This window comes from Heterodontus francisci, chromosome 44, assembly GCF_036365525.1.
Source record: "Heterodontus francisci isolate sHetFra1 chromosome 44, sHetFra1.hap1, whole genome shotgun sequence".
Classification (NCBI taxonomy): Eukaryota; Metazoa; Chordata; class Chondrichthyes; order Heterodontiformes; family Heterodontidae; genus Heterodontus; species Heterodontus francisci.
This window is the reverse complement of record NC_090414.1, coordinates 19,072,133-19,091,659: the sequence shown is the minus strand read 5'-3', so window position 1 is coordinate 19,091,659 and position 19,527 is coordinate 19,072,133. Positions and strand designations below refer to the sequence as shown.

At 43.2% G+C, this 19,527-nt stretch overlaps 2 protein-coding genes across 3 annotated transcripts in view; one reads left to right on the top strand and one right to left on the bottom strand.

Annotated features, from left to right (window-relative positions):
* The window catches only part of LOC137356052 (solute carrier family 22 member 6-A-like), a 36,318-nt gene extending 31,389 nt beyond the window's left edge, over window positions 1-4,929 (top strand). For both annotated transcript variants that reach the window (XM_068021789.1, XM_068021791.1), the window contains exon 10: window positions 4,532-4,929. In XM_068021789.1, coding sequence (XP_067877890.1) covers window positions 4,532-4,625 — 94 coding nt within the window. In that variant the 3' untranslated portion in view covers window positions 4,626-4,929. The remainder of the gene's footprint in view (window positions 1-4,531) is intronic.
* tm7sf2 (transmembrane 7 superfamily member 2) overlaps window positions 1-19,527 on the bottom strand; it is a 558,775-nt gene that overhangs the window by 453,407 nt on the left and 85,841 nt on the right. The gene's annotated exons all lie outside the window — the stretch shown is intronic.

Here is a 19,527-nt window from a genome sequence, read left to right as displayed (position 1 = left end):
CCATTAGGGATCAAAGAGGCAATGTGTGTGTGGAGCCGGAGGACATAGGTGAGGTTTTTGAATGATTATTTTTCATTTGTGTTCACTATGGAGTGGGACGATGTAGGTGTAGTGATCAGGGAAGTGGATTGTGATATACTTGATCAAATTAGCGTTGAAAAGGATGAAGTATTAGCTGTATTAGCGGGCTTAAAGGTGGATAAATCCCCAGGCCCAGATGAGATGTATCCCAGGCTGCTATGTGAGGCAGGGGCTCTGACACAAATTTTCAAATCCTCTCTGGCCACAGGAGAGGTGCCAGAGGATTAAAGGACAGTGAATGTGGTACCATTATTCAAGAAGGGTGGCAGGGATAAACCAGGTAATTACATGCTGGTGAGTCTAACATCAGTGGTAGGGAAATTATCGGAAAGAATTCTGAGGGACAGGATTAATCTCCACTTGGAGAGGCAGAGACTAATCAGGGATAGTCAGCATAGCTTTATCAGGGGGATATCATGTCTAACAAATTTGATTGAATTTTTCAAGGAGGTGACTAGAGGTGTAGATGAGGGTAAAGCAGATGATATAGTCTCCATTGTCTTCAGTAAGGCTCCTGCATGGGAGATTGGTTAAGAAGGTAAGAGCCCATGGGATCCAGGGTAATTTGGCAAACTGGATTCAAAATTGGCTTAGTGGAAGGAAGCAGAGGGTGATGGTAGAGGGTTGTTTTTGTGAATGGAGGCCTGTGACCATTGGGGTACCACAGGGATCGGTGCTGGGACCCTTACCGTTTGTAGTGTACATTAATGATTTAGATGGTGAATACAGGAGGTATGATCAGTAAGTTCGCAGACGACACGAAAATTGGTGGTGTTGTAAATAGTGAGGAGGAAAGCCTTAGACTACAGGATGATATAGATGGCCTGGTAAGATGGGGCAGAACCTTGGCAAATGGAGTTTAATCCTGAGAAGTGTGAGGTGATGCACTTTGGGAGGTCTAACAAGGCAAGGGAATATACAATGGATGGTAGGACCCTAGGGAGTACAGAGGGTCAGAGGAACCTCGGGGTGCTTGTCCATAGATCTCTGAAGGCAGCATCACAGGTAGATAAGGTGGTTAGGAAGGCATATGGGATACTTGCCTTTATTAGCCAAGGCATAGAATATAACAGCAGGGAGGTTATAATGGAGCTGTATAAAACACTGGTTATGTCACAGCTGGAGTACTGTGTACAATTCTGGTCACCACACTATAGGAAGGATGTGATTGCACTGGAGAGGGTGCAGAGGAGATTCACCAGGATGTTGCCTGGGCTGGAGCATTTCAGTTATGAAGACAGACTGGATAGGCTGGGGCTGTTTTCCTTGGAGCGGAGAAGGCTGAGGGGGGACCTGATTGAGGTGTACAAGATTATGAGGGGCATTGATAGGTTAGATAGGATGAAACTTTTTCCCTTAGCGGAGAGGTCAATAACTAGGGGACATAGATTTAAGGTAAGGGGCAGGAGGTTTGGAGGGAGTTGAGGAAGAATTTTTTCACCCAGAGGGTGGTTGGAATCTGGAACACACTGCCTGAAGAGGTGGTAGAGACAGGAACACTCACGACATTCAAGAAGTATTTAGATGAGCACTTGAAATGCCATAACATACAAGGCTACGGGCCAAGTGCAGGGAAATGGGACTAGTTAGGACGGGTGCTTGATGGTTGGCGCAGGCGCGTTGGCCCGAAGGGCCTGTTTTTGTGCTGCAAAACTCTATGACTCTAAGGAGATATTATGAAAGGCAACCAAAAAATTGGTCGAAGAAGTAGGATTTAAGGAGCATCTTTAAGGAGAGAGAGTACAGTGGCAGAGTGGTTTAGGGAGGGAATTTCAGAGCTTTGGGCCTAGGCAACTGAAGGCAGCCAATGGTGGAGCAATGAAAATCGTGGATGTGCAATAGACCAGAACTGGAGGAGCACAAAGATCTTAAAAAGTTGTAGGGCTGGAGGAGTTACAGTTGCAGGAAGAGGCGAGGCCATGGAGGGATTTAAAAACAAGGATGGGAATTTGAAAATCAAGGCATTGCCAGACCAGCAGGCAATGTAGGTCAGCGAAAACATGAGTGATGGGTGAACAGGACAAGGTGCAAGATAGGATACAGACATGAGAATTATGAAGGGTGGAAAATCGGAGGCTGGCCAGGAGAGCATTGGAATAGCGAACTCTAGAAGTAATATAGGCAAAAATGAGAGTTTCAGCTGCAGATGAGCTGAGACGGAGTTGGAGAAGGGTGACATTAGAGGTGGAAGTTGGAGGTTTAGATGATGGATTAGATATGTGGTTGGTAGCTCAGCTCAGGATCATTAAGACGCCAAGGTTGCAAACAGTCTGGTTTAGTCTCAGGCACTGGCCAGGAAGAGAGATGGATTTGATGGCCAGCGGATGGAGTTCATGGTGGGGGTTGAAGATAATGGCTTTGGTCTTCCCAACATTTAGTTGGAGGAAATCTCTGCTCATCCAGTACCAGATGTCGGACAAGCCGACAAATCAGAGGTAATGGAGGGATCAAGAGAAGTGGTGAAATAAATCTGGCTGTCATCAGAGTCATTTGGAATCTGACATCTTGTTTTCAGATGATGTCACCGAGAGAAAGCATGTCGATTAGATATAGGAGGGGCCCAAGGATAGATCCTTGGGGGACTTCAGAGGTAGCAATGCAGGAGTAGGAAGAGCAAACAGATGGTTGGCATCCTTCCATCGACAAAAGACGATGGACATGCAGCAAACAATCCATTTAGGTGGGGCGTCTTCTCTTGGTGCGTCTTTGCTGATAGCTATGAAAGCTAATCCTTGAGGGGCAGGTTATGCCACAAATGCCGCACATGAAGCTGCCAACTGATGCTGTGAGTTGTTGTTTTTGACATTAGCGCCTGTTGCCAAGCTGCAATAGCAACTGGTCATCATGGTAGTGCACATCAGAACAGGATGTATCGCCGCCCTTTCCCTCTTTTGCCAATTAGTGACTCCCAAGTGCGATAATCAACATTTAGGTCCTTCATGTCATGCTTGCAAGCATCCTTTAAGCGGAGCTTTGGGTGCCCTACTTGTCATTTGACCCTGACTACCTCACCATACAGAAGATCCTTGGGTATCTGACCATCTTCTATCCTGCGGACATTTTAATTTTTTTTATTTTATTTTTTTATTTTAGAGATACAGCACCGAAACAGGCCCTGCGGCCCACCGAGTCTGTGCCGACCATCAACCACCCATTTATACTAATACTACACTAATCCCATATTCCTACCACATCCCTACCTTCCCTATATTCCCCTACCACCTACCTATACTAGGGGCAATTTATAATGGCCAATTTACCTATCAACCTGCAAGTCTTTGGCATGTGGGAGCAAACCGGAGCACCCGGAGAAAACCCACGCAGACACAGGGAGAACTTGCAAACTCCGCACAGGCAGTACCCAGAATTGAACCCGGGTCCCTGGAACTGTGAGGCTGTAGTGCTAACCACTGCGCCACTGTGCCGCCACATGTCTGATCCACCAAAGCCGCCTCTGTTAGATTAATGCCAACATACTTGGGAGCTCTGCCTTTGAGAGGACTGCCGCATTTTTGATTTTGTCCTGCCAAGATATACCCATAATGCGCCGCAGCCAGTGAAGATGGAAATTATTGAGCTTCTTTTCCTGGTAGCTCTTAGTTGCCCATGTTTCACAGCCATATAGCAAGGTGCTGAGAACATAAGCCTTATTAACCATCAGCTTGGCCCTAAGGGTCAGCTTGGTGTTATCCCATGCATGTTTCACGATTCCGCCAAATGTGGTGGCGGTTTTCTCTATGCATGCATCGAGCTCTGCATCAAGGGTCAGGTTGTCTGTCACTGTGGACCCAAGGTAGCAGAATTTTCTAACTACTTCCAGTGGGTTGTTATTTAGTGTAATCAGTGATAGAGATGCAAAAGCTTGTCCCAAGACCACTATTTTCTTGACACTTATAGTCAAGGAGAACAATTGACAGGCATAGGAGAGACAGTCCACGAGTCTTTGTAGCCTATTGCAAGTGATTCTGTGGCTACAACTAGATAAATAAGATTGGAACCAGGCAAGGGCAGCCCCACCCAGCCGGAAGAGGTAGAAGAAGCACTGGAGGAAGATGGTGTGGTCAACCATATCAAAGGCTACAGACAGGTTAAGGAGGATGAAGAGCGATAATCTACCACAGTTATAGTCACATAGGATATCTGTGCACTGTTTATGATGGTGCTTGATTCAATATAGTCATCTTCGATAGCAAGTCTCAAACAGAACAGTAAGGGAGGTGCTACAATTGGCTTCAGAAACTCCCAGGGTTCCCACTTGTCATTGTGATCCAGCTAACTCCTGCTGGGAAGTGTGTGGGATTTTGGATGTCTGAAGAGAAAAGGACTTTGCTAAGATGTGAAAGTGCCCTGAAACTTTTTCTGGGCGCACACATGGAGAAGGGGTGACGCAAAGAAACAAAGGTTGCATGTTTTCTAATCACTGTTTGTTTTGTGACTTATTTATTTCCAGAGCAAAAAAAGGTGCTGAAAAAGACAAGGAGCCAATGAGGGATGAGATTCCACTGCAGGAGGCACACATATCACTGATAAAACAGACTGTTTAACCAGACACAGCTCAATCTCAACAGACCATCAGCTTCTGAGTAGCAACGTGATGGGTGACCTTCTTTAGTGTCTGTACACCTGTTCACATGGGCCACACCATACCACATTCTTAATCTGAAATATGTTTGAACGAATAGTATAATGTTGTACATACTTCTTCCATCACTCTTAATTTATCAGCTCAGATTGCTCCCACTACCACTGCCATGAATATGCAATCACCAGTACATCAAGCACTAAAATCTCTTGCTAGTATGTGTTCCAGATGCCAGCTTCAATAAATAGTAATGCATATTATTTTAACAGTTATCAGTTTCATTGAATGCATATTAAAAGGAACAATACCATTGTTCATGTACAGAATTTCTCTGGTCTATCACAAAATACAAGTAAAAACATATCATCTGACAGAACCTATCATCTCTATATTTTAATGGCGTTACACTGCTCTCTGAGGTGCCAGACATTGCTCTTTTATTCCTGCAAAGCTCCGAATATACAATCTTATGTGCTCATCCTCTTTCCTACGAGCTCACATTGTTAAAATCAGGATTCCTCACACCATCTGCAACTTGAAATCAATGAAAACCTCAAAAGTGTAGAGCTCCTTATTGAATGCCTTTTGGAAGTCTGAATACACTACATCTACTGGTTCCCCTTTATCCACTCTGCTCATTGTATCCTCAAGAACTCTAATAAATTTGTCAAAACGATTTCCCTTTCATAAAACCATGTTGACTGTTTGATTGTATCATAATTTTCTAAAAGTCCTGCTCCTACTTCCTTACTGATGGATTTCAGCATTTTCCCAATGACAGAAGTTAGGCTAACTGGCCTATAGTTTTGTGCTTTCTGTCTCCCTCCTTTCTTGAATAGGGTGTTACCATTTGCAGTTTTCCAATCCACTGGGACCTTTCCGCAAGCTAGGGAGATTTGAAAGATTACAACCAATGCATATACTATCTCTGCAGCCACTTCTTTTAAGACCCTAGGATTCAGGTCATCGGGTCCAGGAGACTTGTTAGCCTTTAGTCCTATTAGCTTTCCTAATACTTTTTCTCTAGTGATAGCGATCATTTAAGTTCCTCCCTCCCTTTTGCCCCTGATTTTCTACTATTATTGGATGCTTTTAGTGTCTTCTACTGTGAAGATAGATATAAAATATTGAACAAATATTTGTTCAAAGTCTCTGGCATTTCCTTGTTTCCCAAGTGGAACTTCCAATGCATTGCCTGGATGAATGCAGCTCCAACACTCAAGAAACTCGACACCATCCAGGACAAAGCAGCCCATTTGATTGGCGCCCCATTCACTACCTTAAACATTCTCTCCCTCCACCACCAACGCACAGTGGCAGCAGTGTGTAACATCTACAAGATGCACTGCAGCAACTCGCCAAGTCTCCTTCGACAGCATCTTCCAAACCCATGACCTCTATCACCTAGAAGGACAAGGGAGCAGATGCATGAGAACCAGCAAGTTCCCCTCCAAGCCACACACCATCCTGACTTGGAACTATATCGCGTTCCTTCACTGCCACAGGGTCAAAAACCTGGAACGCCCTACCTAACAGCACTGTAGGTGTATCTGCACCATATGGACTATAGCGGTTCAAGAAGGCATCTCACCACCTTCTTAAGGGCAACTTGGGATGAGCAACAAATGCTGGCCTTGACAGTGACACTCACTTCCCATGAAAGTATTAAAAAAAAACAGAAAATGGGGATAAATGGGTCATTTTCAGGTTGACAAACTGTAACTAGTGACCAAAGGGATCAGTGCTGGGATCTCAACTATTTATAATCTATATTAATGACAGATGAAAGGACAGAGTGTACTGTAGCCAAATTTGCTGATGATACTAAGATAAGTTCTCCCTGTGTCTGCGTGGGTTTTCTCCGGGTGCTCCGGTTTCCTCCCACAAGCCAAAAGACTTGCAGGTTGATAGGTAAATTGGCCATTATAAATTGTCACTAGTATAGGTAGGTGGTAGGGAAATATAGGAACAGGTGGGGATGTTTGGTAGGAATATGGGATTAGTGTAGGATTAGTATAAATGGGTGGCTGATGTTCGGCGCAGACTCGGTGGGCTGAAGGGCCTGTTTCGGTGCTGTATCTCTAATCTAAAAAAAAAGTGGGAAAGCAAGTTGTCAGGCGGACACAGAGAGTCTGCAAAGGGATTATAAATAGGTTAAGTGAGTGGGCAAAGATTTGGCAGATGGAGTATAATATGGGAGAATGTGCCATTATCCAGCTTAGTAGGAAGAACAGAAAAGAAAAATATTACTTAAATGGAGAGAGACTACAGAATGCTGTGGTACAGAGGATTCAGGGTGTCCCCATACATGAGTCACAGGAAGTTAGCATGCAGATACAGCAAGTAATTTGGAAGGGAAATGGAATGCTGGCCTTTATTGCAAGGGAGATGGAGTATAGAAGTAAGGATGTCTTGGCACAACTGTACAGAGTGTTGGTGAGACCACTGTTATGATCCACGTGGAGATTAACAAACCAAAAGAACTGAATTTAACGAACGACCCAATAGAAAAACCAAATGGACAAGATTTCACTTTTATAATATTTACTTTAACAATCAAACCAAAATCAGAATACACATTAACCATGAATTAACAGACAAATCACAGTCAAAATATATTTTACAATTACACATTATTAGATTAAACAAAAGTATTTACTGGGCAGTTCACTCAGCATATATGGCACCAATTACAGCCACAAGATCCTTAAAAGCTCTGAACTTCTTCAGGCAGATCTCCAGATCCCATCTTCCAAGGTGCAGCCACCAGTTCTCATCCGACAGAAGTTCTCTTTCAATCCCAAACTCTATGGGTACGATCTCCACCAAAAACTGCGCACTACTCCAGATTCTCCTCAGCTCTGCTCTTGACAGTCTTGATGCCATGGATCCACCCATATTAGCTTAACCGAACAGCTGCAGCCACTCGTATTTGCCTATGGCCAGCTCCTGGATTCAGCTTTCATTCTCTTCAGTTTGCATGCACACTGCAATCATGTGATCTGAACTTCGATGATTCTGTGTCTGTTTTATCTGGTTCCAGCCAGTTATGTCTCCCCAGAACCCTGAAGTTTTTAGTTGCATTTTTAGTTAGGGATTGTCTCAAAAAACAAGCTTTGAAACTAGGGTCAGTGCACCTAACTAAACACTCAACAAATATTCTGTTCAGACAACAGGTTGCACACGCTCCTCCACTGGTCTCGCAAACCATGGACTCCATCACATCACACCTTGAGAACTGTGTACATTTTTGGTCTCCTCATTTTAGGAGGGATATAGCTGTATTGGAGGCAGTTCTGAGAAGGTTCACTAGTTTGATTCCTAGGATGTAGGTGTTTTCTTATGAGGAAAAGTTGAGCAGGTTGGGCCTATACTCATTGGAATTTAGAAGAATAGAGGTGATCTTATTGAAACATATAAGATTCTGAGGGGGCTTAACAGGATAGATGCTGAGACAATATTTCTCCTCATGGAGGAATCTAGAATTAGGGGGCACAGTTTCAGAATAAGGGTTCTCCCATTTGACAGAAATGAGGAGGAATTTCTTCTCTCAGTGGTTTGTTAATCTTTGGAATTCTCTGCCCAAGAGATCAGTGGAGGCTGGATCATTAAATATATTCAAGGCTGAGGTAAACAGATTTTGATCTACAAGGGAGTCAAGGGTTATGCGGGGGGGGGGGGGGGGGGCAGGCAGCAAAATGGAGTCGAGGCCACTATCAGATCAGCCATAATCTTATTGAATGGCAGAGTAGGCTTGTGGGGCCAAATGGCCTACTCCTGTTCCTATTTCTTATGTTCCCATGTTATGTTCACTTTGGGAATGCTGCATCATGCTCCATCCAGTACAGCCAGGGAGTTTGCCTGGCACCCTAGTAACATTTCTTCGTCAGTGTTTTCATTAGTTTTTTGCAGTACAAATTGACTGCCCTGCTTTCCAGTATAGCAGCTTCAGAAGCAATTCATTGGCTGTAAAGCATTTTGAATCATGCTGAAGACATGAACAGCACTATATAAATGCAAAAGCATTTCTTTCTTACATCAGCTAAATGAACAGATCGACCCATTTATGTACCCTTTCAGTGGCTGTCATGGCTAATTATAATTTAATGACAATTGGATTAATAAATAATTTACCTGCTTTAACTGAACAATCGCACAGCCTAAAATTTAAAAAAAAAACAGAAAATGCTGGAAAACATTCAGCACGTGAGGCAGCATCTGTACAAACAGAAACAGACTCAATGGGTGGAATTTTATGGTCTCCCCACGGCAGGTTTGGAGGCGGGCAGAGCATAAAATCGGGTGCAACAGTGGCAGGGGTGAGGGTGCGTGTGGTTGCCACTACCATCCCACCTCCGCCGAAATTTAATTTGGGACAGGAAGGCCTGTGAACAGCCTTTCCACCCCACCGCCAATTGAGGCCCTTAACTGGGCAATAAACCCCCAACTAAGGCCTCCTTCCGATGCAACCATAATTAGCCGTGCGGCGGACAGCCCTGTTGCTGCACGAGAAGCATGGTAGGAAAAACCGCGCAGGCTGCTTCCCGGCTCTGTGTGCAGGTTAGTACCTGAACAAGGGTCCTGGGTCGGAAAAGGGGGGGGGGGCTGGTGCGTCTGCTGCCGTTCCCCTCCCTCCCCCCGAGGCCAGGGGAAACATCCTTCCTACATCTACCCTGTCGAGCCCTATAAGAATTTTGTATGTTTGAATGAAATCACCTCTTATTCTTCTAAACTCCAAAGAATAAAGGCATGGTCTACTTAATCTTTCCTCTTAGAACAATCCCTCCAACCCAGGAATTAATTCGGTGAACCTTCGTTTCACTCCCTCTAGGGCAAGTATAACTTTCCTTAGGTAAGGAGACCAAAACTGCACACAATACTCCAGATGTGGCCTCACCAAAGCTCTATGTAATTGCAGTAAGACATATTTACGCCTATTCTCAAATCCTCTTGTAATGAAAGCCAACATACCATTTGCCTTCTTAATTGCTTGCTGTGCCTGCATATTAGTTTTCAGTGACTCATGGAAAATTACAGCTATGAAGAAAGATTGGATAGGCTAGGGTTGTTTTCCTTAGAACAGAGGAGGCTGAGGGGTGACTTAATTGATGTGTACAAAATTATGAGGGGCTTAGATAGAGTAGACAGGAAGGATCTGTTGCCCCTAGCAGAGAGGTCAATTACCAGGAGGCATAGATTTAAGGTGATTGGTAGAAGGATTAGAGGGGACATGAGAAAACTTTTTCACCCAGAGGGTGGTGGGTGTCTGGAATTTGCTGCCCGGTAGGTGGTGGTGGCAGAAACCCTCAACTCATTTAAAAGGTACCTGGACCTGCATCTCAACTACTGTAACCTGCAAGGCTATGGACCAGGTGCTGGAAGGTGGGATTAGAATGGGCGGCTAGTTTTTTCAGCTGGTGCAGACAGATGGGCTGAATGGCCTCTTTCTATGCCGCAATCTTTCTATGGTTCCATGAACAAGGACACCCAAGTCCCTTTGAAATTCAACATTTCCCAGCCTCCCAACATTTAAGAAATACTCTGTACTTGTTTTTTCTACCAAAATGGATAATCTCACATTTCTCCCATTACATTTCATCTGCCAAATTTTTGTCCACTCGCTGAGCCGCTCCAAATCCCCTTGAAACGTCTTTGCATCCTTCTCACAATTCACACTTCCACCTAGTTTTGTGTAATCGGCCAAATTGGAAATATTATATTTAATCCTCACATCCAAATCATGGATATAAATTGTGTATAGCTGGGGCCCAAGCACTAATCCTTGCGGTACCCCACTAGTCACAGCCTGCCAATCCGAAAATGACATTTGTTCCTACTGTCATGCAGGCCCCCACTTGCCAAATCCACCTAATCCGTAGGCATTAACCGAATTAGAGTTTAAGTTTAAGTTTTAATAACTTTCATTTTTCTTCTTTAAATCTAAGAAAGTTTATGCTCATTTTCTTTGCCTTATAATTGGAAAGTGGTGAAAAAGGATTCACTAAAGCGGAAACTCAAAACATAGTGTGTTTAAAAATTAAACCCTGTTACAATAAGACCAGGTGAAGGCTGAAAGGGACCCCTGGACACCTTTCACACCTGGTCATAACACTACTGTCTGTTTGCAGTTCGTTAGCCAGTTCTCAATCTATGCCGGTATATTCCCCTCAAACCCATATCCTCTAATTTTGTTTTTCCAATTGCCTGGCTCTGATTAGCCGGCAGCTCTGCAGGGCTGGGATTTCTGGCGACGGGGTCCTATATCCTATGGATGGCCCGCCGTTGTCCACTTTAGTGCCTGATTGGCACTAAATTCGGCGGGCCTTCCGGGAAAGAGCAACACCGGGGTCCCAGCATCAGTTTCCTCCGACGTCGAGACCCTGCCACCACCATAAAATTCGCCCCAATGTCAATGACTTTTCATCAGAACTAGGTGTTAGAGATGTAACAGATTTTAAGCCAGTACAGAACTTGGCAAAAGGAGGTGCAGGGCCGGGGTGGGGGGGGGGGGGGGGGGAGGGGCGGGGTAGACGCTTGGAGGAAAGAACAAAGGGAAGGTGATAGGATAGTGGGCAGAAGTGATTAAATAACAAAAGGGATGATGGTTCAAGGCAAAATGGAGTGGTAATGGACAAATAAAGAAATAAAATAAAGTCTTGCATCTATATAGTGGCTTTCATTATCTCAGCACATCACTTTACAGTCAATGAAGCACTTCTGAAGTACATTTGCAATGCTGGAAAGATGCGTCTAGAGGAGGTACTTATAAATGGTTACAGCAGAATAGCAGAACAGGAGGGAAACATGGAATACTTAGCAAAGAGAAGTCTCCCGTGGCCTGGGAATGTGGCAGAGAAAGGTGGGGTAGATCACAGGGGTGCTGACCTTCCCCTCAGAGTGGAATCCGCACTCCAAGCACTAGCCCACATCTCCTCCACTCCAAATATAGGCTATGTTGGTTCAAAAGTAATTTGGTTCTTCCTCTTAAACCTACACTTTGAATAGTTATGACAATGTTTATATTGAATGCGGCTAGTAGAGTTTTATTAACTGCAACTGTCTTTGAAGTCCTATATAGGACAAGTTGATTGAAAGGGACAGGCACCAAGCAAAACAACATATTACATTTTTGTCACAGGTCCTGTAACATGGCAGTAAAATTATTAACAGCAAAATCCTATAAACAATACTGGAAATAAATGTCCCAGTAATCTGATTTTGGGTGGTATTGTTATTGTTTGGATGTTGACTATGATACCAGGACAGCTTTTATGTTCACCTGAACTGGCACACAAGACCTTAGTTTAATGTCACATTAAACCTCCAACAATGCACTACTCCCTCAGTCTTACTTGAAGTTCCGCTCTCTATTATGTGCGCAGGTTCTGAACTATGGCTTGAACCCATGAATACGAGTGCTATCAATTAAGCCAAGCTAACATTTCAGGAACACAGGAACAAAGGCATTATCAGTATGAAATTCACCTTTAAGTATAACAACTCCTGCTGCTGCAGGTTTCCCCTCCAGGAATAACACTCCCTTCTTGTAAAACTCTCTCTCTCCAGTTGGTATCATAAATCAACATCAGCTCAGACTTTCCTCTTAAGTAATCTATTAACATACTCTACACTTCTGTGATGTGGCTACTGACTAATAATGGCTAAAGAATGGAACTGTCCACATACAAAAAGGATAATTTATTACAGGAAACAGAGGCAAAGTTCAAGACATGATTCTGCTCCCATTGGCAAAGTCTGTGGCAGAAGTAACGGAGGGGTTCATGAGGATAGTGGGGTTGACGTTGTGCATATAGATTTTGAAAAGGTGTTTGACAAAGTACCACATAATGACCAAATTAAAGCCCATGGGATTAAAAGAACTGTGGCAGTGTGGATATAAAATTAGTGAAGGGACAGAAAGCAGAGAATAGTGGTAAATGGTTGCTTTTCAGACTGGAGGGAAACGTGAAGTGGTGTTCCTCAAGGTTTTCTATAAGGACTACTGCTCTTTTTGATACACATTAATGACCTGCACATGGGTATAATTTTAAAATTGCAGAAGACACGAAACCGGAAATGTAGTGAACAATGTGGAGAACATACTTCAGGAGGGCAGAGAGACTGATGAAGTGGGCAGACTCATGGCAGATGAAATTTAACGCAGAGAAGTATGAAGTTTTTCATTTTTGTCGGAAGAATGCAGAAAGGCAATATGAACTAAAAAGTACAATTTTAAAGGGGGTGCAGGAGCAGAGCCTGGATACACAAATTTTTGAAGGTGGCAGAACAAATTGAGACTTTTTTTTTAAAAATGCACATGGGATCCTTAGTTCTATTAGTAGAGGCATAGAGTACAAAAGCAAGAAAGTTATGCTAAAACCTTTATAAAACACTGGTTAGGCCTCAGCTGGAGTACTGACTTCAATTCTAGATACCAAACTTTAGGAAAGTTGTCAAGGCCTTAAAGGGAAAGCAGAAGAGATTTGCTGGAATGGTACCAGGAATGAGGGTCTTTCGTTATGTAGAGAGACTGGAGAAGCTCAGGTTGGTTCTCCTCAAAGCAGAGAAGGCTAAGAGGGGATTTGATAGAGGTGTTCAAACTCATCAACAGTTTTGATCGAGTAAATAAGGAGAAAATGGTTCCAATGGCAGAATGGTTGGTAACCAGAGGGCACAGATTTAAGGTGATTGGCAAAAGAACATGGCATGAGGAAACATTTTTCACAGAGAATTGTTGTGATCTTAAATACACTGCTTGAAACGGTGGTGGAAGCTGGTTTAGTAGTAATTTTCAACTGGGAATTGGACAAATACTTAAATGGAAAATAACTACAGGGCTACAGGAAAACAGCAGGGGAGTGAGACTAGTTGGATAGGTCTATCAAAGTGTCGGTGCAGGAATGATGGGCTGAATGCCCCCCTTTTGTGCTGTATCAATCCATGATTCAATGAAGGTTAATATGAGGAAGTATGAGGTCACCACTTTGAATCTAAGAAATACAAAGTGGAATATTTGCTAAATGATGAAAGACTAGGAGGTGCGGAGGAATAAAGGGATTTGGGTATCCAGGTAGGATAGGTACAAAAAATAAACAAGAGGCTAACTGAATGTAGGCTTTTATCTCAAGAACGCTGGAATATAAAAGGGAGGAAGTTATACTTCAGCTGTATATAGCTTTGGTCAGGTCCCACTTGGATTACTGTGTTACATTTTGGGCACCGCACTTCAGCAAAGATATATTAGCCTAGGAGGAATACAGTGCATATTCGCCAGACTGATACCAGGCTTAAAGCTTTTAGTTACGAGGACTGGTTACATAACAGGCTTGTATTCCCTTGGGTTTAGATGGTTGAGGGATGATCTAATCGAGGTATCTAAAGTAAAAAAAAAGGGATTCAAAGGGGTAGATACAAAGAAACTATTTCCTTTGGTGGGGAAATCCAGAACAAGGAAGCATAATCTTAAAATGAGAGCTAGGGCATTCAGGAGTGAAATACAGGAAGCACTTTTTCCACAAAGAATAGTGAAATTTGGGAACTCTCTACCCTAAAAGGCTGCAGATGCTGGGAATAAACTGACATTATCAAAACTGATATTGATAAGATTTTTGTAAGGGGATCAAGGGATATGGATATGGATCAGGAGCAGGTAAATATAGTTGAGATACAGATCAGCCATGGCCTAGTTGAATAGGCTTAAGGAGCTGAATGGCCTACTCCTGTTCCAATGTGCCTAATGGAACTGCCCACAGTGAAAAAAAAATCATTTATCATAGTGAATGAGAATAAAATCCAAGACATGATTCTGCTGCTGCCTCCTGTTACAATCAGTGCAGGTCAAAGTAAAAGTAGCTGCAATAAAACTCATTTTTCCGTTAAGCTTGGAAAGATACTTCCTAAAGAGGTGACATTGACTTTAATTTTTCTAACATTACAAACTGTGGATTCACCTCCCCAGGGTTCAGCTGTAAATGTATTAATCAGTGTGGGACTGAGTGGAATGCCTTCTTGGACAAGGTACCAAGGGTGGTTGGGCCTGTGGGACTGTAATGAAGCTTGAGTTAGCACCTTTGGGAAAAAGAAACAAAATGGCAGAACATTCATTCCACTGTTCATCTCTGATCTACTGCCCCCTCCAGACAGCATTCCACCTCCTTTCCCTATGCACTGAAAGCACAGGAAGTACAATGTCCCACTATTTCATCATTTCGGTCTACAATTATCCCTATAACTGAATTCCCAACAGCAGGACTTTAGTCTCATTCTTCACCAGTACATAATACCTTGATTAATGGAGCCATCCGGTGTCTTTAACATGCTGCATGCATTTATTGCCACCCAAAGATGATAATATTGTTCAGAGTCTGCTGAAACACTTTAAATGGGGTCAACCCCAGACAATTCATCAGGCCAGTCAGCCAGGCCAAAATTCTGCTCTGTCATTCTTCTGATGGTAATTGTGCTTGGCCAGAAACTGTCTTTGGTTTTGTGCTATTGTGTTCAACATTTTATAAAATTGTCCTGAAAAGGGAGAAAGCAGCCTGACTGATGCCACTATGACCTCTCATCTTTAAGCAGTGCCTAGAACTAGTGTGTGCGTACAATGACCTTTATCCTAGTCTACAAAGTGAGAAATCATTACCTTGCTGAATTAACAGGAACTCCATGTAGTTAAATAGTCATCCATCTTTATTCTACTGAACGAACTGGAGTTCTACCCAGATACACCTGTACCCTGCTGATCCCCAACTTGTTGTAGGTAATTCCTGTATGCAGAGTCAACAGATTATCTGTTATATAGTTTATAGCCCAAACAATGCTGAACTACAAGAATTCTATTCAGTTACGAGGCGAGAAAGAGAAATCTCCATGGACATGTATGACTCTATGACATTATTTGTTTATAACGAGATGTTTTTAGAGTATCCCACTGACTGTTACCATCATTGTGTCTCCACTAACTGTTGGTTTCACTATTATTTTCACAGTGGGACCTAGTGTGCAGCTAGAAGTCTCTGAGACAGATGGCACAGTCTACCTATATGGCTGCCTTGCTGACGGGAGCCACAGTACTGGGCAGGCTTTCTGACAAGTGAGAACGTATGATGGCTATCATAAAGCTTTATGGTTTTTCTTTCTACTCAAGTTGAATTGGTGAGGTCAAACTCCTAACTGGTCACTGGGACCTGTCTGATCTACAGTGACAATGATGCCAGCTGAACTGTCATTGAAGGAATATAATTGGTTTAAATGGGTTCTCTTTATAGACTTGAAAACGCACAGGAACTTTGGGTGATAAGAGGCAGGTAAGCACATTCAGCCACTGCAAGTTCAAATGATGCTATTCTCCACTGCCTCATTCTTTTGCTCATTAAAAGTTCCTATCACCTTTTCCTTAAGGCATTGACTCCAGCTATGGTGCAGCTCAATAGGCACCAGGCGCTCATCGGCACCTTGCATTAATTTATTTTCTCTATATCTTGCTTACAATATATGCACAGAGTGTGCGCTTTGGCCTGCGCCTTTTAAAACATAAAAGTTAAGCTGTCCATGAATTTGAAAAAGCCCGATGAAGGTAGCTGAGTGAGTAACTGCTGCATTACTAAGCCATGTCAATAGGAGGCTCTCCAGCATGGAGAAGGTGCAGCTTACTGTTGCAGATAAGGGAGAGGCTGCCTCCATCTTGAGGTGTCCTCTCAGTACTTTTAAAACTTTTGAATTTAAAAAATGGTCACAGCTTCCAGGCCACCATTATGGAGGAGAATCCCTCCAGAGGCTGGCGTGCAGCCACAGCTGTGGCCAGGTATGCAAGGAATGCCTCAAAGCCTGCCTGGAGCACTCGCCTCCTGGTCTGCCACCTCCAGGCAGCTGGCCTGTTCCCAACACTGTTTGGGGCTCGCAGGCTGATAAAAATTTCCAGTCAGCCTCTGATAATTGGCCATAATTGACCTTTTACTTATGTTAATTGGCTACCCGCCACTTGCAGGCAGGTCGCCCTTCTACTCCTGATCCCTCCTCCGGGAAAATGGCCTGGGGTGGGATGGTACCGGCAAACTGGCACGATGGCCAGCTGCACAAAATTACACACCCACCTGCCTCTGTTCTTGTCCCCATATGGGGGCAAAAATTCTGCCCCACGTTACCAGAGACATAGCACAAATGAAAGTTACCAATACTGTTATGATAGAATCACAGAAGTTTACGGCACAGAAAGAAGCCACTTGGCCCATGTTATGTAACCGTCAAACCTGTAATTGCAAAGGTTTATTTTGCTTAATGTTGAGCCTGTGTTAATTATTCATAGGTTCGAGCAGCAGACTCTCCTGCTCTGGTCCAACTTCCAGTTGGCAATCTCGAACAGGTGGGGCTTTCTCCTCCTCCTTCCCCTTGTTCTGCTTCTGGAGGTTTCTATGTGGGAAGGCACTGTCAGGGGTCATACTCAACACTTACTTCAATAAGTGAAATACTTCATTTACATAATTTGTAGGCCCAGAGCAAGATTCACCACATGGAGTGCTGAAGGCAAGTCTTTATTTCTCACATACATTAAAGGTAAGTGCAATAAGCCTTTTAATAACAACTTGCATCTTTAAGGTAGTCAAACATCCCAAGGCACTTCAGAGGAGCTACACAGGGTGATATAAGAGCAGATAACCAAAAGCTTGATCAAACAGATAGGTTTTAAGATAATCTTAAAGGAGGAAAGCAAGGTAGAGAGGCGGAGATGTTAAGGAAGGGAATTGCAGAGCTTAAGCCACCACTGGTGGAGCAACTAAAATCAGAGATGAGCAGGAGGCCAGAACTGGAGAAGGGTTGTGGAGCTGGAAGAGGTTATAGAGATAGGAGATGGGTGTGGGGTGGGGGTGGTGGCACTAGGCAATGGAGGAATTTGAAAACAAAGATGAGAATTTTTAAATCAAGGCATTGCTCAACCGGCAACCAATGTAGGTCAGCAAGCACAATGGGTGATAGGTGAACATGACTTTGTGCGAGTTAGGATACGGATAGCAGAGTAGTGGATAAGCTCAAGTTTGTGGAAGATAGAAGATAGTCGTCTTGTAGGTTTATTAGGTTCCTCCACACCCTGCCTTGCCCCCACCTCTTGATGGGTTCAGGATGGGTGTAATTGACAACTCTTAGCTTGGAATGAATGTATCCTTTAGTCCTTAACAGACAGTAAGACAGTTTGAATATACAGGGCCAGGTAGTCTGACCTTCGGCAGCCATTTTGCAACACTGTACACTTTTTAAAAGTCAATTTTTATAAATCTTCAGTTTAGGTTCTATATTTTCATTGTTGCAGTTCTCGTGAGCAGGACAACTAGAATCACCAGGGTGCAGTGATATATAAGATCAGTGTGTTGCAGTGACCGGCACTGGTGGTTGGTGGGAAGAGAGATTGAGAGACAGGGATGTGCAATACACCAAAGTGTTGCAGGGCAGTGTGGAACATATTGAAGTACTACAGCCACATGTCTAGGATACATTAATATTCCAGTGAGGGAGGTTGAACAGTACCGCAACATGACTCAAATACTTTACGAGAGGAGAGAGAAATGCTGTTAAAAGGCCGAATATTTTATAGTCAGTTTCTGACTCACCCTGTTGGCTTGTTCTTCCCCTGCAGACAGATGGGAATGGGACTTGTGAATACAACGGCCCACTTTGGAACCATGGCTGCACCAGTTAGAAAGCTGACCGGTGACCACATACCTTTCCTGCCAACAGTTATATATCGTGGAAGGGCAATAATATCTGGAGTTGTTGTTTTCTTCCCATTGGAAACATTAAACATTCCTTTACCAGACACTACTGAAGAAGTGGAAAGCAGGTTTGATCAGAAAAAGTTAAAGCTGATTTGGGACATAAATTAAGTGATGACAGCAAAGATCTCACCATATTATAAAATCAAGAACTCCTGGGCTAATTGCAGTAGCATTCTTCAGTAGTGGTACCTGACAAAGTTGCCTCTGAGCAACAAGGTCCTAGATTGAATCCATCATCTTTAGATAGTTAATGTCAGCCCAATGGGTGTGCGCGCATGCATGTGTAGGTGAGGAAAGAATCTTGTGTGAATGGGCTAATGGCTCACATGCAAGAACAGTCACTTAGGTGAAATATCTGAAGAACCGGGGGCGCGAGAGCATGGAAATTGTGAAATACACAAAAGAAATGTAAACATTTATTGAGTATCATTTGTTTTATGATTTTTTTTTTCCAGAGCAAGGAAAGGTGCTGAAAAATATGAGTCGAAGAGGAATCAAACTCCACTGGAGAAAACACACTGCACTGAGTAACCGCTTAATCCCACAACTCACTCGCCATATCGCCTTCGAGCTATGTGATGACTGATATTTTATAATACTGACCAACTGGAATAGTTCTGATGCTAGGTATTATATGTGGCTGTCACACCTGCCTACCTAACAACAGTCCAATTGCTGTAAATATAAAACTAGATTACAAGAAATATGCTTAGACCGTCCCAATTAAGTTGACAAGAACCACAGGGCCCAGAGCATAAAACTGACCATATTCAGCAACTTCAGTTAGAGACTGCAGAATAGCTGGGCTGAAAATGGTAAAATGTCACACTTGTGCAGTTAAGAGATACACTAATGAGGTTGATGAAGTTACCAGCATGCTGGAACTTGTATCTTTCCAGGTTTCAATGGCCTCAACAGAGAAGCATACAAAACAATGTTAAAAACCGCCTTCTACAAGGTCAACCACTACAGCTCAGTAGTTATGTTTAGGATAAACAAACATTATGGCTGTATTACAATATTGCCACTAATTGTAGTTAACGTATTAGGACCAAAGCAACATAGGAAAAAAAATTCAAATTTCAGTCAGGAAGTGCA